General features: G+C 31.8%; 1 protein-coding gene and 2 non-coding genes across 3 annotated transcripts; all 3 read right to left on the reverse strand.

Moving 5' to 3' along the window:
* Positions 1-7,334: 7,334 nt before the first annotated feature.
* On the reverse strand, positions 7,335-7,407 carry Trnar-ucg (transfer RNA arginine (anticodon UCG)). The gene has a single exon. It is a non-coding gene; the product is annotated as a tRNA-Arg (tRNA).
* A 1,044-nt stretch (positions 7,408-8,451) lies between these two features.
* LOC136273840 (type-1 angiotensin II receptor-like) lies at positions 8,452-10,474 on the reverse strand. Its single transcript, XM_066079483.1, has one exon. It carries the CDS (start codon positions 10,227-10,229, stop codon positions 9,147-9,149), a length of 1,083 nt encoding a protein of 360 aa, XP_065935555.1. The 5' UTR covers positions 10,230-10,474; the 3' UTR covers positions 8,452-9,146.
* Positions 10,475-19,228: 8,754 nt separating this feature from the next.
* Positions 19,229-24,918, reverse strand: LOC105341525 (uncharacterized). Its single transcript, XR_010712095.1, has 3 exons — positions 24,537-24,918; positions 22,201-22,311; positions 19,229-19,586 (listed from the first exon to the last, which is right to left on the reverse strand). It is a non-coding gene; the product is annotated as an uncharacterized protein (transcript).
* Positions 24,919-25,122: the final 204 nt, after the last annotated feature.

Below are 25,122 nucleotides of genomic sequence, written 5' to 3' on the forward strand. Positions count from 1 at the left end.
CGTGTCGAATTATAAGAGAAACGATATAATGTTTTAATGAATGGTGCGTAATCACTGTATAAGTTGCTTACACGCGATTGTAGGTATCCCTTGGAAATGGTTCTAGTTTCGTTTTTTTGTTTTGTTATAAATTGAATAGCTGTAACAAATTCCTTCCTGTATTTCTAGGATCAAAGGATAATGTTATGCTTTAATTCATTGATATATACTGATGATTCTATTCGATAATTAAAAGTATGTTATTTAAAGCAAAGGTGAACGGACGGAACTTTTCTCGAAAACTTACTATTCAAACAATTTCATTTCAGCTAATTATGTATGATATTGCTTGTGTGATCTGAGTTTACCAGTAGTTTTAGAAATGGATTTTATTCTAACTTTATCAAATGGACGCTTATGATTAGACATGATTTCTTCTTACTTGTTGGAATGTGCCTGAATTTGTTAGGTGCAGGTAGGACCAAGTATAATCTAACTGTCTGTATATGACAGATACATGTATTTCTTATTCATGCATGTACATTGCTTTTAATCCCCCACAACCTTTTAAATCATATGAAAATTGTCTATTGTACTTATCGATATACACATCGAAAATCCTAAATACTCGTATTGTTAAAAAATGTCCATATGCGCCAAACTATCATTGAATTTCTATCCTAAATAAATCAAGGTTATTTTACACACACCTGTATACTCTGTAGAAGTCTCTCCATTTGAATATACCGGCATTTTGCAACGGTACCAAATGTTGATTTTGCTTTAGTCTGTCATAATTTCTCTCTATTTGATACTCACTGGGATTGTCCTAACAACTGACAGATCATATAACAGCTGTATAGTCTACATATAACACAAACATTGTGTCGATATAACTTGTACAACAATTATCTTTGTTTAAATTTTGGCGCCGTCCTTTGTAGGTTTATAACGTTAATCGTAGAATTAACTTTACACAGCATTCAAAAAATTCTGTATACTTTAAAGCAATTGAAACTCGACACGTTGCATTTATGTTGTCTCTCTGTAAAAACACGAATATTTTGCTCTAATATATAACTTTTAAGCTATTGTAGATAAACTTTGCTATGCTTGCAGAATTATTTTCCATCTAATAATACCCTATCTAGCTTTAAAACCAAACAAACATGGCGGATAAAAGTTTCGAGAGCGAGAGTCTAATAAATATGAGACTAATGTTTTACAAACAAATAGGCCACTGCCGGTTTTGTTATATTTTGAAGAAAAAAAACCTATTTTAATACTAGAAACCAGAACCTTTTAAATCATCATGATTTTGCAGCATTATGGTGGCGACACATTTTGTGCAAATTGTCGTGCTTTGTAGCAAGACTATCATCGATATTCGGTCGAGCGTCCTCTATAATACTAGTACCAATTCTGTTATATCATTCCCTGACATTTTGAATCCGGTCAATTCGCCTTCACGATCAGCTTGTAATGTGAGAGCATGTAACGAATGAGTTCTTTGTTCAGTTTTTAATTAAGCAACACGGTTGGAAAAAAATAGAGGATCATATACACTTATCGAACATAACCTACGAAATACGGAAATAAATTTAGTTTGAATAAACATGTTCTATACTACCAATTCTATTATATAAGAAAATAAAAAAAGCTATATGCGTTAACCATAGAATATTTTATTACCAACCATATATTTGCTCAGTACATTAAGTAAAAAGTCATTTAATGATGATTTATGAATATAGATATAAATATATTTTCTAAAATTATAAAAAGGGTTAGATAAATTTTGCAACAGTACTATTGTTGATAGAAAATTCACCTCTCAGATCTATATAAAGACATACCGGTATATGCAATGAATGTTCTACCAAATAATATTTTCAGACTGAAACATTTTATTCACAGTATTAAGGAGGGCTGGATGGTCATAGTCATTTCAAGACCATGTTAATCTCCTTGAAAAGAAGAGCTAAGAATAAAGCTATGGAGGAAATGGATGAAATTCCAAAGCCTGAATACAGGGAAATATTCTGCACTTAGTTTCTGGCTAAAACACATAATTATTAAATATCTTTAAAGGTAGATTTACACTTAAATGATAATTTATTGATCACTCAGCCAACTTCATAAATACTTCGTTATCTGTTTTTAAAAAATGGGGAAAGGGTCTTGCGAAGATCGAGGGGGGTCTGGGGGTCCTGACACCCGTGGAAAATTCAAACTTATTCAATCCACATAGTAGAGTGATCGAAAACAGGCCTGGGATCCCCCTGGCAAACAAGACATTTTTCTCGGACCCCCCCCCCCCCCACGTTATACACTAAACTATCAATGACTTAACGAAGGAAAAAAGTGACTAAAATATTAAATAAGGATTGTATGGAGACCTTTTCGTTCATTAATATGATAATTAAAGACAAATGATTGTTCATTGAACAAAAATAAAAAAAATTACTAAACAAAATATAAATAGTTTTGTAGACAGGACTAATATTCAGTCATCGAAAAAGAAAGGCATGTGTCCACTGTTACCGCCCGAGCCATTCTTGACTGGACAACATTTGGAGAGACGAGGACGGAAGAATTCGGCGGATGAAGCTCCACAAAACCCGGCAAATTCGAACCCATGACCGCAAAACATGGTGCAGAGGCAGCCGGGAAGAAACCTTTCTCTACCAAATACATTCATAACTTCTTGTGAGCCCGAATTGGGGAAATCGTGATCCGGCATTTCCCAGGAACCACTAGATCCACCCGGAAGGAAATCATCGTCGACTGGGGACATTTCCGTGGTTGTTGGTGCTTTTGTAGGTGCATCTGTGACAATGCGGGGTTTGGATTCTTTTTTAGGCGCTGGGGTTATTTTTTCATTTTTCTTAGTCTTACTCTTAGACGGCCTTTCTTTGGGTTTTTTCACAACCTTGGAAGGCAAAGGTTTAGATGGCTTTGTTGCTTTTTGTTTAGTGACGTTTTTCTTTGTTTTTCTTACACCGGATTTGTGTTTCTTTGCTTTAATTGCTTTTCGTAGTGGCTTCTGTTTAGGAACAGTTACTGATTTGATTGCAGTTTCAACAGGTTTAGTCAGAGGTTCAGAGTTCAACGGACTTATGGCGACTGTGAGATGGTCTGGATTTTTGTTGGTATGTTCAGTAGGTTTTTGCAAGCTTATGTCCTTCTTGACAACATCAGATTTTTCCTCCGCAGGTGCAATGACGGTGTTTTCTGGCAGAATGTTAGGGATCGCATTTAGGACGGAAGGAGACCCAAGAAGTCCTTGCTGCCCCGACAAGTTCCCAGTGGAAATTCTCATTGGAGGATGAAATCTTCTTTGATGCATTTGTCTCGGTCTGTTGTTAACATAAGAGGGTTGAAAAGGGCGCCTTCTATGGACAGGGTTAAACATCATCGGTCCCGCGATTCCTGTATTTTGTATGGCTGGATTTCTCGGTGTCCAATTTCTAACTGGAGGGGTGCGTAAGATATGCTGACTTGGTGGTTTCAGAGGGATTGTAGGTTTGAAGTTGGAGTTCATTGCAGATAAAAAACTAAACTCGGGTTTTGAAATTTTATGATCGACATGGAATGGCTTGTGGGCTGATGCATGCTTCACCGATTCAGAGGCTGAAGGTTTTGGTATATGTTCGCTGCTATCGAAAGGATGTTTCTTGGTTTGATGATGTCCCGCTATAGTGTTCTGAAATCGAAAAATTGACTTTCTCCTGTTATCAAAAGAGGGAGACAGCTGTTGACCTGGTCGTGTTTGAAATATTTCCCTTGATGTATCATGTCTGTTTGCGAGAAATCCTTGGCTGTGTGTAAAACTGTTGCGGTGATGTACCCTGTTGTGATTTGGGTTATATCTAAATGAAGAAACCGGCTGTGAATTTTGTCTTTGAGGAATCAGGAACCTTTGAGCCTCTGAAAATTTAAACAAACGAATAGTGAAGAAAGTTTCAACCTTATAATTATTATCAGAAATAATTGACATCCATTGTAATATTAATTTTAGAAAATGTTACATACTAATAAATATTAAGTGATGATGTTTACATGTACCCTTGGGGCATATGACCTAGATATGTTCTTATTCTTAGAATGGGTACAATTATCAACTTAAATAGAAAAAAATATTTCAATTTCAATAAACTTTTCATAAAAGTACTAAACCCGTTTAACTTATTATATGCTAGTAGAACTGTGGTATCTACATGTATTTTCGATAAAAGTTTATCGCCCCTAGACATTTATTGATTCATGTGGACTGTTTACTAGTCAATTAACTAGTGACCAGCTGGACTATCAAGAAAAGTCCCAACAACAATTAGCACGACAGGTAATGACGGTCTGTCATGTAAACACGACTTTTCACTGCTAATCTCGTGTAATACAACCCTTGCAGATGATTGTACTAATGAATTGTGTATTGCGTAAAGAAAAACGACAACAATAACGACAGAACGACATTATGGGAAAATGCAGCAAAACAAAGGTAAATAACGGGAATCCATAACAAATAGACCAATTATTTTGCTCGTTTACGGTACAAGTAACAATTCGTTATAATCTTGAAAAAAAATATTATTCATCTTTTCTGAAGTACTTATGTTAAAATATACTGTTTTTATTAGACTAGTGCTTTTCGACAAGAAAGCAAAAAAAAAAAACCTATAGGAATATTTAATAGAAATACGTACACGCATGCTCAATTAATGCACACGTGCGGAAGTAAAAACTGTGAATAAAAGCATTTCTCAGTTGTTGCTTTTAGTAGCAAAGAACATTTGTGAATTAGGTATTTTATATGATATCGCATTTGTAAGTTTAGTTTCAATTCAAATGACTTTCATACAAACCATAAAATTTTGCAAGTCTCTTTATTTCAGTGTACGAAATGTAAAAACATTCTAATAGAACACATGGTAAAAAAAATTTATAATCAAAATCATCAGTAACGCATCTTTTAAGAAAGTAATTCTTTAAAAAATGATTTTTATATTCTATAATATGTTTTCATAAGCTTTGAATCTTCCAATAGTTTAATTGTAAATGCAAAATAAATGGAATAAAATAAAATAATTTTAAGAAAACAGCGTTGGATAAAATTGGATTTAAGAAAATCAGAGAAATCAGATCTTAATTAACTGTGAGCTTAAGCATGTAATACCAACCGTGATAAAACTCTTTATGAAAATTAACAAAAGTTGTAGAGTATAAATAACTCTTATTTTACATAGTGTAAAAACATTGGAAGAAAACATGTTACAATGTATTTGCCCTAACTTAAAAATGTGATGTTTACTGGTTTTTCTTTCTATATATTTATTCAATTATATTTTTATGAAAAATGGTAAGACAGAAATGCATTATACTCGTATATGATGGACATGGTAAAACATATTATCTTCTTCCATAATTCTTCTTCGTCATTCTTACACGAGTAAAAAAATTTTTTTTCCCTCAAACAAAAAACCGAATTATTTTAGGGGGATGGGGTGAGTGGGGGTGGGTTTATTCGCAAATGATTTATTATCAGATGGTCCTTCCCGATTGGGCTTTCAAATTGATATGTTAATGATACATGTTTTACGCTTATCTATATTTATCTAGCTAATATTAAAACTTTATAACTGTATTCGGAGTAAAAGAAACGGCAAGCCTATTACATTAAGGAAAGTAAAAAACAGTAAAAAAAAAATTCCTAGCAGGAGAAAGAACTCTTCCAGAATTACGAAGATTTTGGGATGTTATAATCGATATATTTTCATTATTCGAATAGTTGGCTGCTTTATTTAAACAAAAGACGAAAATTCAGAATGTTTTCTGTTTAGGAACATTTAAAACTACTTGGGTTGCATAATATTACATGTATATCACTAACTTTCGATTTTTTAAAAAACACATAGCCTTTAAATTACATTAAAAACATAAAATGCCCGTGCTAGACTTCTACCATAATGAAGTATTGTTTAAAGCACTTAGTTTAAATTTGATGAATTATGAAAAAGAAATTCATTCAAAGTTAAAGAGGTACTTCGACAAATTAACATTATTATTATTATTATACAACTTTAGCCTTAATTTCAACAAAAAGCTCTTGTTTATAATGGTTAGGCAAACAAATATAAAATATGCCAAAATTCAATTTCTATTCTATGCATATGTTAGTCTGACAGAAAGGATATTCGAAAATTTCGACACACGCCTTCCTCATATTTGGAGTTTAAAACGGAAACATTCTTAGTAAAGTAATTGGAATCTCCAGTCCTTACACATTCTATTTTTTTTTTCAATGTTAACCATTCTAGTAAGAAGCAAATAATTTACCAATTGAATATGATTTAATAGTTTTCTTCACAGTTTAGTAAATCATGAATTAAAAGATATCTGCGATAAGTACTTACCCGATAAATTATAAGAAAATAAACTTAATATGAATATTCCAAAGAGGGAGGATTTCAAATACATGGTCCTAGGAGAGAGTCCTCTTCAAACTGACCGTTTGCCTTTTACCTGACCCACTAATTAAGTTTGGCTCTGCACTAATTAGTGTATTATGTGCATTTATTAACTGTAACAAGGGGTCACGGTAAACGAGCTAAGCACGTAAGTTGCATTTTATAATTACTGAGAAGTCATTAACGGACATTTTTTATTGGCCTTTGACCTCATAAAAGGACAGTAAAAAATGATTAAAGGAATCATGAGAAAGGGCGAACATGGTGAACTTTCGACTCTAGATCTAATACACCCCCTCTAAATAACTTTATGATAATGGCCGTTTGTATTTTTACAAGTATCGAAATAACAGTTATATATAGATATTTATAAACTGTTCACAAAATTTGTTTTGTTTACATAGGTTGCAAGTTGTTTCGAGCATATTTGTTTAAATACGATTTTTTTTTCTATTTGCAAGTTTATGGTAACCAGATTCTAAGGAATTTTATATGTCGTTTTATTTTAAACATTGTATGTTTTTGTTCGGCAATTTATGTGTAAACAAATCATGGTACAATACGCAGGTCGTTCGTAAGACCCTGTTATTACGTCTCGTTATGTCTTTTGCTCTTCTTTCCTGTCTTTGGCATTGTGATCTAAAACTTTGTGAAATTCTGATTAAAAAATATTATATTCTATTTTAAATTCATCATAATGATCTCAGCGTTGGTAGTACTTTTGAACAATTTTATAAAGCAAGTTAAGAAAAACTTTTTTTCATAAATACTGGTCGTATTTACCTATATCATCATCATCAACATTTTTAACACTTAATCAATGTCCCATCGAAAACCACAAAAAAGCTTATCGAGCTGGCAGAAAAAAATAATTAAAAAAATTCATTTCGACCACGACGAGACTCGAACTCGCAATCTTCCGATCCGAAGTCGGACGCCTTATCCATTAGGCCACGCGGTCTGATATCATGAGCTGTTTTATATCCTTACATGTATATTGTGAAAAGTTTAAAATATAAAGAATTATACTTTTTGATAGTCCCTCTTTAGCATGAAACACATACAAGTATGAAATTATTTTTGTACATTCATAAGATTAATATTATAGTTGAAGCTAATCATCCTAACGACACTACTTTTTACAATTCTTAAAATATTGAATTTTAAATTCAAATGCATTAGGAATCAAAATTTAGTACATGCTTACAATTTTTTATTTAAGAGAAAGGTCGTAAAGGTAAAACCGGACTACTGCCTTCGAATCACCCTGTTAATGCATATTTGGAAATTGATTTTTCACTTGTATTTTTTTTCCTTTACTTCGAACATTCGTATCTTGTGGAAACAATCGCGGTTGTAATTTGGTGTAAATCCTTAGCTTTATTGGATAATTGTATGAAAAATTATTTTATCAATATTATTTGAAATTCTTAGCGAACTGGCCGTTTCATTTAATTTCTTTTTCATGCTGTGTGTTCAAAACCGAATAGGAAAGGTCTTTAAAATAACGCTAAAGTTCTGGCGGTAATAAGTTATTGAGTTGATATGAAGTGATTGAAGTACATGTATATCATAATTTGATGTTCTTGTTAGAGATCATGAGGCTTTCAGATAAAAATAGTAATGAACGAGATTGATTGCAATCGATCCCTGTCAAAGTCCTCTTCAAACATTAACGTGATCAGGAAGAAATGCAACAGATATGGTGTGTGACAAAGACACTTATGTTTAATTTCTGGAAGGACAATCTAAAAACAAACCAATGTCTGAAATTTAAAAATAAAGGCGTTTAATGTTTTCTCAAAATATTTTTAAATCACTTTTTTTGGAGTCTGTTAAATTTCATATACATGTAAATTAACAAATGAATTGTATTTTTTACTATTATCTATTATTAAAAATGTCCACTCAGATCATATTTAAGTTTTTATTAATGTAGCCTTTACAATTGATATTACAGAAGCTCAAGAGGACTAGCTTAAATTGCCTTATTCCATTATTCCATTATTCCATACGATAATTTGCACTGTCTTTGACTACACTTTGCGCCTTTCTTAAGAATGTCAGTTAGGTTTTGATTGGAAGCAGGTTCACATAAACCTAAGATTTGTGACAAAATGTTCAAAATGAATATAGAATTTTGTTAATGAATATACATGTAAGTTACTAAAACATATTTATGATAGACAATTCTCCTCTTTGTTCAATGTGTTCCTTAGAACCACAACAGTTATAAAATACGATTTTTCTGTTAAAGATTTTAAAAAATACCCCCTTTAATATTCCAAAGCTGATATTTGTACCTCAACAATTGGTCTTGTGATCTGAGTTATTATAATTCAGAATCTAGACAAAAACAGGATGTTACAAACTATTGCACTAAAGCACTGAAGAAGAATAGTCCTTGAAAATATACCCCTTTCTACTCCTAATTCGAACTCTGAAACTTTATGTTTGTTAGTTTGTTAATTATTTATTATGATAAATAAATATGTGCATTGCCTGAAAATGGACAGAGTTCACTGACGCAGTTTAATTGTGGGGTATAACTTACGGGATAGCATGCAATGATTTTTTTTTCCAACAACAAGGATCTGGTATATACATGAAGTTTTAGTGCAATTATGTATTTTGACATTGCTGATCTTATATCATGAAATGCAAATAAAGACATGAAGAAATAATTCATGAGTAGTATTTCTATTTTTTAAAGACACAAAAGACCTTCCGGACATGTTGTCTGAATTGTATATCAAAAATTCCATAAATAAATGGATTACATAAATGATTAAGAATATACATCCGTCTGAATGTTAAACAGATGTGAAAAACGGGAGAGGTCATTTTATCCCAGATATCTGTATTGTACGTCTCAATCGCTATCATCGCCCAGGAAGGAATATAGGAAAGTATGGCAGTAATGGAAATCACCATGAACATCACTGAGAGTCGACGAATAGTTTCTCTCTGTTTATTGGCGTGAGAACTACCTGATGGTGGCTGCAGGTCCCCGTCGCTTTCCATAGTATTCGATGTAAAAGTGGAACTTTGTTGTTCTGGAACGCAGGTTTTATAAGATTTTGTCGTAGTCTTTTTCCAAAAAATTGTTTTTGCAATCCTTATGTACGAATAGGTAATGCAAGCAACGTTAAATGTTGAGATGACGGCTCCTATTCCCTGATAGACTCTCAAACCTGTGGTTGTGCTAGGTACCAACTTTTGGCAAACGATGCCAGTTACATTTGCGTTCGACGAATGAACGACTACGGCGGTTCCATAGTAAAACAAGCTTGGAATATTCAGTAAAACTCCAACAGCAATACAAATTCCGAGAGAGAACATCAGGTATCGTTTGGTCATTTGACGAGAAAACGGTTGACAAATTTTCTGGTACCGTTGAACCGCAATGCAATTCAATAGGAAAAGGGAACTACAACCGACTACATAACTTCCATACACAAGTAACTTGCACGTAAGGTTTCCGGGAAACTTAACTTGGCTAGTATTACGCAGAATATTTAGCAATCCCGTAAATAAGAGACCGACAAGATCTACGTAAGCAAGAGGCAATATAAAAAATCGTCCTGGTCCTCTAAGTTGTTTATTGACAAAACATCTATATATAAGAATAACGACAACATTTCCCGGAATCCCGGTCATTAGTCCAACAGAGATCAAAACAGTGTTTGGAAGGTATTTCTCGAAGATCTCGTTGTTCCATTTTTCCAAAGAAGTTACATTATCTTCTACAAGATGGGTTGAAGCAATCGTCGAGAAATTCATTTCAAAACTACGATCCGCGTTTTATGTTCGTCACTGAGAAAATAAATATTGAAACAATGTTCAATCTATGTCTTCCTATTTCTCTTTGCTGCTTTTATGCACAACGGTTGGTCCTCCTATCACGGATTTTTCATAAAGGAAGTATGTATTTAATGGTGAATATTGGTCACTTGAATTTAATTTCCAAATAAATATGACGCCTTTGTGGCACAATGATGTTACTGTAGGTTTTCACTTTTGTTCTAGAGTCGCTGCAGATTAGAGTTATAAAACTGAGGAAATAGAAGATATGTTATAGAGTGAATCTAAGATTAAGAGGAAGTAAACGATCTAATTAAAGCAATAGGCTCAGGGGTCACATCGCTCACCTGAGCAACAATAGCAGTAAATCTGATCATATCAGCATTACAATATCGTGCAAATTCAATATTATATCTTGACAATTTAGTACAACAGATCTTGCTCAAAATGTAAAAAAAAACCCACCCTTTGTGGCCCCAACCTTCTTCAAGGAATCATGATTCAAACAAACTTTGATCAGCACAATCTGTGCTTTCACACAAGTTTCAGCTTTCTGGCTCAATTTTCCAGAAGTAGATTAAAAAGATTTTCTCTATATACTACTTATATGTAAAATTTCGACCCCTCTCCCCAATGTGACCCACTCTACCCCCGGGGATCATGATATGATCAAACTATTGTGTCCCTATCCTACCCCCGGGGATAATGACTGACAAATTTCAATCTACACTACCTGCATGAGGATGCTTCAACACAAGTTACTTTTCTAGCCAATTTTGTTAGAAGAATTTTTAAAAGGATTTTTATCTATGTAACCCTATGTAAAAATTTGACCCCCATTGTGCCCCCCCCCCCCCCTGAACCCTCGGGACTCATGATTTGAACAAACATGAATCTACACTACCTGAGGATGTTTTCAAACAAGTTAGAACTTGTTACCATCAAACATACACCCTGAACTGTCATTGTTAACCGCAAAACAGGTTTTGTATTTAATAATAATAATAAACTAAAGCATTAGCCATAAAAATTGTAATGAAAAACTTTGAATTCCTTAAAGTTAAACTGTATGAAGAATTTTCTAGGAGTTTCTCAAACAAGACTCAGCGCACAACGGTATAAAAACAGGAATACAAGAGGGTAATAAGAATTAATATAGTCAAATAAATTACGCGTACTTGATATAATATTTGGTGTGAAAAAATTATAGCTTTAAAACTATTTAAATTTCAAAGTATAAATTAAAGCAATGAACGCATTTATTCGATGAAACAATTGCTAAAGTGACCCATTTGTTTCTTATAGAAAAAAAAACCCCACTGGCATGTTAAACCGTTGATGCAGTTAATGCTTTTTGTCATGAATCGCTGTTTGGCGTTTAAATTGTATATGCACACATTGTTTTATTCACCTATGCCATTTTTAAAAACTCAAATTTCCATGATAAATAAAATTTGATAAAAACCTGTAAAAAAAAACTCTCGCAAACTTCATTACACTTATTACATAGAACAGAAACCGATGGAGAAAATCCATTCACGTCAACTGCGACACAATTTATTGCAGGTTCTTGCAAGAGAATTTTAGAACACGATATTTAAATTTAATAATCTTCTTTAATCCATTTCATGCCCACTCTAAGCGTGTTAAATTCGCCCGCCAAACAATATTAAAAAATCCCTATTATATATTTAATTCAAGACAGATACTATGTCATAGTTTATATTTTAAGTCAATTTTATCTTTATTTACGACTTATCTGACTTAAAAATTGAAGAAAAAGCGGATATAAAGATCAATGTCATTTTTTTATTTTTCATAAAGATCAATGTCATTTTTTATTTTTCATAAAGATCAATGTCAATTTTTTGTTATTAGAGACCGAGCAAAATGATGAGAAAATATATTCAATTTTTCCCTATATTTCATTTATGACCTATTACTCAGACTTCCTATATATCAGACACCTATTTAGGTGGCGAATATTTATGAGGTGTGGCTACTTTTACTGAATATTACTGATAAAACCTTACTTTTAAGTTTGCGCTTGTAGCTAGTGTGGAGTCTTGTTGATTACTACTAATTATTATTATCAAAGAACTATTCTTTACTATATGTGTATCTTAAATTAAATGAGTAGAAAAATAAATCTGAACTTTAGAGAAAATCTGCACTTAACCCCAAATCGATGAATAACAGGATCCACAGCTCTTATATTGATATATCAGGAAGTGAGTATTGTGTACATGTATATGTATATACAGAAATGAAACAGGAAATGAGAAAGATTAATACTATGAACATATTTTATCGATGTTGAAAAACATTAAGTTCCACAGTTACACGAGTCAAGTGTCGATGTTTATTTGTAACTTCCTGACTTTTTTCAATACCATTTTACAGAAATAGTTTAGCAAACTATTTTATCATCAAAAGACGTATTTATGAGTTTTACCAGGAATGAAGGCCTTTTTTAAAATATAAATTGCTTATAAGATGTATTTTCATTGGATTAAAATCTGGCCTTTGGACCATAAAATTTAGACGAGCTCACTATTAATCTCAATTTCACTTTTCCACTATCTATTCCTTTTGTAAAAGTGAGACTGAGATCAAAAGTTAGCTCGTCTAAGTTTTATGGTCCCAGGGCCAAATCTTTGATCCTCCTCGAAAACTGGATGTAGAGAACGATATTTCACTAGTATTCAAATGAGATTTGGTATATTTTACAACCACTTTTACAGTGAAATATGTTTGCAATGGAGTTCGATTAAATCATTGCTTTCTGCGTGAATATACATTATTACCACTTATATCGTTTCAGTTGATAAATTTTACGAGAACCAATGTTTCTCAGATATAAATAAAGAACTTTTATCACATGTTTATCTCAATATGCGGTGGAAATCACTCATGTAATAAATTTTTGATATTACATTGTGCGTTCTTACTCCACTTAACGTCATAATTAAACAATACGTAGATTTAGGCGGATAATTGACGTAGAATGATAAAGCAACAAAATAATTCAGTTGAAAATTGTAAACTTAAGTTAAAATGTGAAGCATTGAATGTTGTATCGTTGTTTTATAAATTGATAAAACTTTTTTAGAAAATGAAATGCTTGTTTGTTATTCTTGAAGGAACTTTTTTCCATGAGTAAAGCAGTTGTTGACGCCTTAAAGTAAATGTGTTGTGCGGCACACAATTAAATGTCTACAGAAAAGACTAAAGTTATCAAAAGATGTGGTAAAACATGCGATCAAAAGAATCTCTAAAGATTTGCGGTGATATATGATTTTTATTAAATTTGATGTTTGTTTTCTATTCCCTCGCTAAGGCTAGGGATAAAAGCCACTCAACTGATTGGATGAATATCATATATACCATCGCAAATCGTGGGAGATCCTATTTTTTTATTGCACCATAATTGCTAAGAAAATATGTACGAAATGGAATTTTTTGACTATTTCACTGTTGTCTTCTTCGTTGTCAGATGGTTTTTTTAAAAGAGACAAATGGTGTCGATTGCGTTTGCAAGTAAATTTCTATAACACTCTGTTGCTCTCTCAAATTAAATACCGGTATTTTACAGGTACAGTTTAGGTGTCGATTTAGTCTTATTGATAACAAACTGCATGCAAGTAATGATGGCTCATAACTGAACTTTTTTTTTTTTTTTTTTTTTTAGGCTTACAGTTTTGAATGAAATCATGCTTCAATATACATGTTTTCAAATTATTTCAATTTTTGTTATTGCTATTAAAAGGGGAAATCTTTATGAAAGATGAGATTGACAATGTTTTTGGAGGTTTCGAAATATCATTAAGGTATACAGTGACTTCTATCAAAGTTTGTGGTCCATTTGGTACGCTTTCTTGAAAAAAATGCAAATCAAATTGTAAAATTAAAAACTTGATAGTTCATTGTATAGAAAATACTGTTGTTAACTTTTAATGCTAAAGATCATTAATATTGAAGTAAATAATCACCATCATCGTTCTGAGAACGCTTTGATATACATTACATATGAGAAATTTTAACTTTGGACAAAACTAGGGTTTAATTCATTAAAAATGTTCATACAGAATACAGAATTACCACTGTAAAACAAGTTTAGAAGCAAAATAATTTTGGAAATTACTGTTCATATTGCTTTTAGGAAAATGTTATCAATATCAAAATTCATCTTCGTAAATCTCAATGACGAACCTTGAACTGTTCCTTTGAGGAAATTGCTAATTGGGTACTTTGAGTGTTAAAACCATTCAAATGATGTATATGAATTAATATATCTGATGTTATAACTTCAGCTGTAATTCAGAATCAAGGTTCTAGAAGAATAACTGTTTCAGGTTTGTCAAAAAGGTCCAACAGTATGAATATTAGTGCAAGTCCTTTTGAGAACGACGTGTTTTCAATTGAAAAATGGAATTTCTACTACAGTGAATTGTATCTGCCAAACACAATTCTCATTGCTATCGGACTCTTTGTGGGAATTTCTGGCAATGCATTTGTTATTTTTGTGTATCAAAGAGGTTTAAAGAACAAGGGACAGGGACGATTCTTCATACCGATCTTGGCAACCGTAGACTTGGCGTCTGTTACTGCGTGTTCTATCTATAACATTGTACAAATTACTAGGCATGTGACATTCCCTGGGACTTTGATTTGTAGATTTTTTGTATATATAATTCGTGTGATTTTGGCTCACTCGACCATGATTATGACAGCCATTGCGGTGACCAGGTGTCTAAAGATTTGTCAAATTATTAATCATAAAATTAGAACTTTTCATTTGTGGATTTTCATTGCAAGTGCGGGGATATTTAGTTTCATCAGTAACATCCCTGTCCTATTTGCCTTCGGAGTTATTGAAGTATACAAGAAAAATGTTACTGGGTACATGTGTAAGGAAATCGATGATGAGGCACATATACTGGATAAAGGAAATATGATATTTATAGGACTTTTTCATGGGGCAAATATTCTTATTATAACTGTCTCGTATGTGTTAATTGCAATCCGAATCTTCAACATCCACCGCCGACAAAACACACCCAAAATGGATACCACCGGATCAGGAGAGGTTATGCAATCGAGTCCGACTGTCAAACGGAGGCCGAAATCTTTATGGACGTATCGATTGACTCTGATGTTTTTCACAATGCAACTGTGCATGTTAATAGCATTTATACCCCCTTTTATAATAATAACACAGGAAATGGCTGATCGCGACTTTTGGGAAAGGAAACGTGACGATCTTTCAAAGAACGCTTTTTTAGCAATGCGGATGCTTTACTTTACAAATGCTGTTGTTAATCCGTTCATATATGGATTTTTTGACCATGCATTTCGAAGAAAACTTGTTGATATGGCTTGCAAAACAGAATAAATAGATTAGCCCGATGAAGGTTGTATCAAATTATCATCCGAGATGAAAATTAAGTTTCTATTCTCTTTGTAAAGTATTGCTGTTTCATGTCCACAAAACTAGGTTAATGTGGTTTTTTTTCTTCAGTTTATCCATTATAGTATGAGAAAGTCGCGGTACATGATTCAAACCCAAGGCTCAACTTCTAAAGCATGAATGCCAAAAAGAAAAGAATTTGGCAAATTGAAATGTTAGTTTTTATGTGCACACTCTTGTTCACCTATTTTTTTTTTACAAATATATATATATATAGTTGTCTAGTAAATATATATTTATATTGTGTAAATCTGTAAACTGTAATTATATGCACTTGTGATCTGTACTGCTCAAAACTAAATGCTTAACTAATAAACCTAATTAAAACTAAAAAAGAAATGAACTCGGCTTTACAGTTTACCACAATAGCATTACTAACTAGAATATTGATTCAGTATCAAAATGGGAACACGCCAAGTCGGAAAAATCTTAAACCAGAAAAGTCCATGTTAAGGTGGTATGGGACATCTCCATGTTGTGACGTACTATTTATCGAAATAAACAATAAAATCAAGAATAATTTTATAAATAGTTTCTTTCCAAATATTTTCACCTTACAGCGTAGCTCAGTGGATTAGAGTTTTCTCAACGAATCTGTACGTCATGACTTCGAATCCCGCTGAGGATTTTTTAATTTTTACTTCTCCCAACACTTTAACATGCATGTGATAAGCTGTCAAGTCAAGTTCAAAAGCTGGTATTTTTTCATTAATTATCAGAAATCTAAATCCTAGCAATATGCATACCTCTGATATATATACAATTGATCTGCAAAAGAATTTCCTATCTTGAAAACTGTAGGGGGAGTTATCCGTACAATGAGGGTACCCTAAATGCAATATTTTGCCAAAAAAGTTCAAAAGCTGGTATTTTTTCATAAATTACCAGAAATCAAAATCCTAGAAATATACATACCTCTGATATATGTACAATTTATCTGCTAAAGAACAAATTCCTATCTTGAAAACTGTAGGAGTTTTCCGTACAATGAAGGTATACCCTATATGCAATATTTTGCCAAAAAATGACTAAGTTCAAAGGCTGATATTTTTTAATAAAATTATCAGAAATCAAACTCCTAGCAATATGCACACTTCTGATATATGTACAATTGATCTACAAAAGAACAAATACCATCTTGAAAACTGTAGGAGGAGTTATCCGTTCAATGAGGGTACCCTTTTGGCAGCCGCCATCCCGCCTACCCGCCCGCCATTTTCACCATTTCAATAACCAGATTTTTCCGTTGGAAGACCCGGTCAAAAAGTATTATTTGGTTAAATAGTGTAAAATTCGAAAATGTCCCATACCACATTAATTCCATGTTTGGGCCTTTTTTTTCTTACTGGTACCAGAGCTCAACAAAAAGTATTAGTGGATATATTTGAATGTAATTTTAATAAAATTGTTGCATAGTAGGGTTAGGGGTTTATAATCTGTATTTTGAGTATGGATGATAAATATTTATCTAAAGTCAATAGCTTCTCTGAGCGTCTGATATGTCTAATATGTTTAGTTACTTGTTCATTGCAAACACGTTTTTAATCCTTGTCTACCTCACATGAAGCGAACAATCCATCAAAAAATGCATGAAACATAATGCCTATCTATAAGATTTTAAGCCTTTGGTCTTTGTACGTCCTAACTTGATTGATGTAAAAGACTAAAAAATATTCTGGGGGTCTTTTTGGATTTTTATTTACTTGATAAGATGATCTTTTGCACACTTTTAACGCGATTAATTTTACACTAAAGAATGATTAAAAAGTTACTCTTTGTATTTGAACCAACGAAACATACAATCAATTTCAACCAAACTCAACACATGTCATTCAATGGAGAAAAGAAAAAAAATTATATGTTAGGGAAGCTGGGTGGTCATCAAAAACCCTACAGATCAAGTATCTTAATATTTTCTATATGATTTTTTTGAAGCTACATCTTTATATAGAACTCTTCTTTTCAAGGAAATCAAAATAGTCTAAAAATGGCCATGAACATTGTGCCCTCTTAAGATTAATATAGTTTTAAAAAAGTCACGACCACCCGGTCTTCTTTTAATAAAGTGACATTTTAAATAGAGAATTTAAAAAATTAAAATCGGGATTGTTGTCTTTCAAAATGTGTTATTGATTGAAATCTCTACCCCCCAAAAAAACGCCGATAAAGCGACCGAAGTACGTTAATGTCAGAAAAGCAGCTTTGAATTAGATTAAAACTAAAATTAAAAGAAATGAACTAAAACAGTTTTACATGCAGTTAATAATTTATTAATCAGATAGAAAGTATACATTAGATTGTGTTTTATTGAACAATAAAAAATGATTCAATATCATTTTGTCAAGGAATCAGATTTTAAAATAAATCATAAAAACAATGTAAAAAAACTTTAACAGTCGTATGTAAAATCACTCTCCAAATAAGATGCACTGAAGGAGCATACAAGCAAAGTTTATTTGAAAGGACTACATAAGGACCCTTTACACACTGTTAAAATCGAGTCATATAAACTGAAATAGCGATATCAATTTCTCGAAGTTCAAAATCATTCATAATTATTGAAAAGGGTCCGTAAAGCAATATGAATTGTATTTTTCAGATTGGTATTTTATCGCAAAAATAGTTTATTTAACTCTCCTGCATGAAACTATGCGTAATTTTAACAAAAGGAAAGATTTATAAATGAAATATTTGAGCAGGACATTTGCCTCATTTACGTGCGTATCGAAAAAGTGACAATCAAATCAAGCTATAAAAACTGCCTTTAATAATATTTATCACTATATGATATAAATTACTCAAAAATTAGCAAGCTTAATGAAAATTAATTGAAGTAATTGTTGCTGCTTTTTGTCTTTGATTATTTAATCTACGTCTGAAAATTTTATCTAAGATAAGATTTAATTAAAAAATTTATAGTTTTTAAATTCAAAGGGACCTAGACACTATTTGAGATGAAAATTTTATTTATATGTTTTTGTATAAAATGGTTTGCTTGTGTATTTTGAATGATTCATCAAACTTTGAATGTTAGAAGTCAATTAGCATGATAAGTGAGATACAGAGGAAAGAAGTCGTTGTTAAGTAAACAAATCTCGAGTCTTATATTTGTTTACAAATAAATGAAATAAATTACCATTTTCTTGACAAAATAACTTGTGGCAATAAGACAGATTCAATGTGTTCATAAATTATTTTACCAATAACAAAAAGCAATATTAGATTGAAACTTATACCAATACAACACATATGCAAACAATTACAGAACTCGAGCTTTGGTTACAAAACAAAGAGTTTTTACGTCTGTGACTTGCTTGTAACTTAATATTTGCTTTCAAAATTTGACAAAGCATTTTAAAATCCATTTTGACCATTATAAACATTTAAAGTAAAAAAATATATATTTTGAAAAAATTGAGCTCAAAGCGTGTCCAAGTCCTTTAAAACACAATATATATATATATATATATATATATATATATATATATATATATATATATATATATATATATATATATATACATGAATCATGCAGACATTACATGTATTTCCATGTAATTCAAAATATATTGAGTTGGTAGACGGTCTGCTTAATGAATACAGATGACCAGTCTGTCAATCGGAAAATCAAAAATCGAATGATTTGCCACTTTTGGATTTGGGTATTTGACTATGGTTCTTTCTGGGCTTCGCCTTCCTTCGCTCCTCCTCCTCATCTTCATCATCTGAGGATGAACACCCGCACAGCTTACAGCATCTCAGACAGAGGCAACCCATAGTCATCAGTATTGTCATAGATATTACGGCCAGCAGGGCGATTTCCAGTTTTGGTAACCAAATTGGTAATTCTAATTCCTCCGCGATGTCTGTATGCAATTTAATATTGTAAGAAACAATAAACAATATGAATTTGAAAATGTATACATGCACAATAGCCAGAGTAGCAAGTCGAATTAATCCGAGTTATCTGTACAAATAAATAAATAGCATTGATAGACAGTGCGAATTTGAACATGTATACACGATAACCGTTGCTTCAAATCGAATTCATCCGAGATGTGTCATGTTAATTAACTGGGTGGGTGTAAATACAAAATTTACAACATGATAACTTGTAAATTTTGTATTTACTTCCACCCAGTAAATTCAAAATTTACAACATAACAGATGTTTACGATAGTTTATGATTGATATTAAACTCAATGAATTGTCGACCGTTATATTAAAGTACACAAAAATCGATATGTATCACACGTACGTTACCAACGACGCTCTGTTACCTCATTTATTGAACGATATTGTTCGACTATACATGAAATGTTGGCATTATTAATAAGAAAAGAGACATTTATATACAATATGTACACCTGTTATGAATATTTTAAAATAGAGAACTAAAAGCATTAATGTATTAAGGGTTCAAAGATATTTTTATTCAACTCACTTCTATATGAAAACATTGGCATCCAATATTTTTTTTAAAGTACAAGTTAAACATTGAGGTACATTGAACTAGATAAAAGTATCATTAAAAGTGATGAGATTTTATTTGTATACTTTCTTTTTATAGATACAGACTTTTCTAATATGATTCGCACATTGTTTTCTAGTTGATTACATTATTAAAATGTCTTTAAAATGTCTTTAAATAGGTCTTTTTAAAAAAATTACGTTGGACTAAGAGAGTTCCAAAAGATATGTTTACACGTATAACAAATTTTTAATTTGATCAAGATCCCAATATTTTTTCCATACGACCTTCATTTAATTAATAATAAATTGGGTATTTTTACTAAATTGATATTTGAAATCTCAGCTTAGAATGAATTCAATCGCGTTGCTTATATATTGTCATAAATTATAAAGAAGCTCCTTCCCCCCCCCCCCCCCCCAAAAAAAAATGTATCTTGGTTTTGTCAGTGAACGACGAGTATCTAAAATAAAGATTGCATCTGGTCTAGTTTAATACAAAAACATTTGGAGTTTGAGCAGCATTAAACTGTTCGCCAGCATTCGACTGAGCAAAATTTATAAGCCCAACAAAATAAATTATTTTCTTTAAATATTATAGAATGATTAGATTACAATGTCAGAACGGTTCAAAAGATTGTGATAAAAACACAGTTCTATTCATCGGTTTATCACATTTGCTTTTTATGAATCTATTTGGGTAATATTTCTTTGAGTACAATGTCGAATATCTCGGTATGTCTTAACGTCTCCACAGTATAATAAAAGGATCTGAACTCCATTGCTATTAAAGCTGGATTATTTTGAGAGCACAAGTCGAACTGGTTCTATAGCCCATCCAAATAATCTTAACAATGTTTTGAGCTTTTTGAAAAATGAAAATTGTCAGGAGCATATTTAAAACATTGTTTTTTTTTGGGGGGGGGGGGGTGTTTCAACAGGAAATTGCACCGTATCATCAAATTAATACAAAACATTTTTTATTGTAATTTTCTAGTAGATATCATCATCATTCCCTCGAATCATTTGTACCATAATATTAAAACACTGGTTAAATAAATATGGCGAAACAGGAATACCTTGTTAACAGCCTCTTAGATTATCGGAAAGTAAAAAATTGCCATTTCGTAAAATATGGAGAATGACATTATTTTAAAGCAAGACAATTCAATTGACTTTGTCTAGCTTACAATTTAAATATGAAGTGTATTGATAAATTCTTTAATGTTTAAATCTTTACCTGGAGTTGATTTTTAAACAGTAAGGGTTGCTGTGGTTTTTAAACAGTATACATGTAATTTGCCACCCAGGTGATAATGTTTCGAGGTTCTAAAATACAGGACATTTCATTTCAAAGAATGTTTAGATTTTTTTCATTAACAATATGTTTATGTTCTGCATTATGTAGAGAGTCAGCTAAATTTGATGAAAATTGGTATGAAAACGTTCCATTTCCAATAAAACATCAGACTGAATAATATGGTAACCGTTGTTATGTAAAAGTTAAATATATGTATAAAAATAGCCTCTTATGAATTTGTGAAAATGATCCAACTATTTAATTGTTTGACTAATAACATGTTTTGAGACAAATTATCTGAATACAAAAACATAGAGAGATTAAGTTATTTCTAACTTTAAATAAGTGATAGGTTTCTGATCTATTTCTAGTCTTTCGTTGAGTTATCGCCATGTTTGATGACGGTTACTGCAATAACGGTCAGTCGCTTTGAACATGTACCAGTGATTATTTAATCATTGGATGGAAAATACGATATTTAATCTCAAATACTTATAACATAATATAATCTTGAAAATGTTTTATTTTGCTGCTTCGAACAAGATATAATTGATGCAAGTTTTGTTTAAGATAACTTACGCATCTCGACAACTCAAATTATTTGGGTTGTTTTCTATGTGAGAAACTTTAAAAATCCCCGTATAAAACATTTAAGGAATCATTTTATATATTAATGCAACGACCATTCTTGTATGATATGATATACTAACCTACACTGCAGTCAATGCCCGAGTAGCCACTCTCACAATCACATCTGAAACCCGCGGTCGTGTCGTAGCAGACGCCATGTTTACATGGGAGATCGCTGCATTTAATATTTTCTGAAAACAATAATATTTGTTACAACTATTACAAAAATATTGAGATAATTTCGCAAATCATGTATTCCTTCATAAAAAAAATACTGAATCGTATAGAAAGAAGAATTTTTTTTAGGCTTTGCAAGGTTTTTAAAGCAAGTATGGTAGTTAAGAATTCGATTTAATTTCGTTTTCTTTTAGAAATGTTAAGAAGGAGGCGATGATCTTGTTTAAATGGTATGCATCACCAAGTGATTGACAGGTTTTCACAACTTATGGCAAATGACAGCTAAAGCCTGTAATTTGTAACAAGATATAACGCCATTTCACATCGCCATGCTTGATGACGGTTACTGCAATAACGGTCAGTCGTTTTGAACCAGTGATTAATATTCAATCATCGGATGGAAAATACGATATTTATTCTCAAATACTTATAACATAACATAATATTTAAAATGTTTTATTTTGCTGCTTCGAACAAGATATAATCGATGCAAGTTTTGTAGAAGATAACTTACATAACTCGATAACTCAAATTATTAGTCCCCTACCCTTTTCACCGGAGGAGACTATAGCTTTCCTCTGCGTCCGTCTGTCCGTCCCACTTCAGTTTTCCACACTTTTTTTCTTTATGCGTTTGAGGAATAATTTAAAATTTGCTGAACAGCTTCAAAATATCAAACTACAGATCAAGTTTACACTTTTGTAGCGTCTGGTTGACATATTTTCGAGAAAATTAATTTTTTATATTCCAATTTTTTAATGTTCGGGTTCGATATTCTGCATAACAATGCATTGTTTTCACAATTTCCACAAACCGGTAGGGGACGTGTATTGCTTATGAAATACTTATGAAATTGGAGATCGCTGCATTTAACATTTTCTGAAAACAATAATATTTGTTACAACTATTACAAAAATATTGAGAAAATTTCGCAAATCATGTATTCCTTCATAAAGAATACTGAATTGTGTAGAAAGAAGAATTATTTTTAGGCTTTGCAAGGTTTTTAAAGCAAGTATGGTCGTTAAGAATTCGAATTTGATTTCGTTTTCTTTTAGAAATGTTAAGAAGGAGGCGATTATCTTATTTAAATGGTACGCATCACCAAGTGATTGACAGGTTTTCACAACTTATGGCAAATGACAGCTAAAACTTGTAATTTTTGGATACATGTTTTAGAATAACAAGTATTGTAAGACAATTGCATGAGCAGTAGGTGTACTTTACTAAAAACCCATGATTTTTAAAGGAATTTGCTAAATAGTTTTCAGAGAGTTCGGACAAATATATTTAAACGTGTATATTTTTCAAAGGAGATATTTAAAAATCCTGTTTGATTCCTTCACAGTGCAAGATCGGGCTTTGTTTCTTGCAGTGGATTGAAACTGATAATAAATTCATACAAAATTCACCAATATCTCTCTTTACATAATCGTGTAGATGAGAAATATATGAGAGAAATTTCAAAAGACACTCTATGTCTTTTGGCAATACAAAAAGGTGGTGTTTTTTTTTTTTTTTTAAATTTGAACAAGCATTATGTTATCTAAAAGCAGTAAACATATGATTACCCTACCGTACTCGTTTTTTGCACGATATGATACGACATTTATACGTTTTAAAATCAAATCCGATTTAAATTAAACCCTTTCTCCTGCCAATGGCGATCACTGCATAAACCAAGGTATAACGATAGCTAAAAGATGAAATTAGAGTATTGAAAACGATTATTATTCCCACTTATAGTTCTTTTTAATCAATTTATAATTGAACTTGAACTTGAAATAGTCTTCTGTAGCACATAAAGATTTTCCTTTTCTACAATCGCTAGATTTCCGTATTTGAATATTTCCGCCTAAACGTTCTTTGGAGTTCCTGAAGTGGTCATGCACATCGATTAGTAATTATTTTTTGGGGTATTTCTCTACGGAACGGCTAATGCACACTTTCGTCTTTTATATGACGGTAAAAAAAAACCAAATTTTTTTTATAGCTATAAGGTACATGTAACTAGGGTAATTGTAATTTTAAGTGATATCATCTTATTTTCACTTACTTTGTAACATCCATTTAAAACAACAAATTAGGATAATTTCATACTGAAAAGCGTACAATTAACTTGCTTAGTTTTCGATATAAAAATGATCAGACACCAACTAAACCAAATTCGATTCAAACATGGCGGGATTTGAGTTAATTTCCATTTAAAGACCAATGATTCTGAAATATAAACACTTACTGCATATTTCACAGGTCTTTGTTGTTATATTATATTTTCCGTACGGGCATTGTGTACATGGTCTAGTTTCGCTCATTGGGTAAGAAAGCGAAACGTTGCAATAATTCATAACCAATTCGCGAGTAGGTTTTTGAAATATTTGTTCATTAAAGCAAAGAAAACGAAGTCTTTTTTGATAAGTGATACTGCCACATCCACCAATGCATTTTTCCCAAGATTGCCAAGACATCACTGTGCAGAATATTGGTGTATCACATTCTGCCTTAGCAGAAATTAAACATAAACAGTAACACAGAAATATTGGATATACTCGTAGCATCTTCTGTGCGGGGAATATCAAATGTCGCGTTGAAGGCATGCTTGACTTTTAAATTCAGCTGATCAAGACTTGTGTTGAAATCCCGATTTATAAGCACCTATCGAGATATCTAGAAATTTAGCCCATCGATCCAAGCAGTTTTCAAATTTAATTATCGAGATTTCCAGGGCTTAAGGTTATCACTTCTAGCATTAACAATGAATGCCAAGATTTAAAGACATCCGAATGACCATATTGAACTTAAAATACTTTGAAAATGAGATGATT

This window comes from Magallana gigas, chromosome 3 (genome assembly GCF_963853765.1).
Source record: "Magallana gigas chromosome 3, xbMagGiga1.1, whole genome shotgun sequence".
Taxonomy (NCBI): domain Eukaryota; kingdom Metazoa; phylum Mollusca; class Bivalvia; order Ostreida; family Ostreidae; genus Magallana; species Magallana gigas.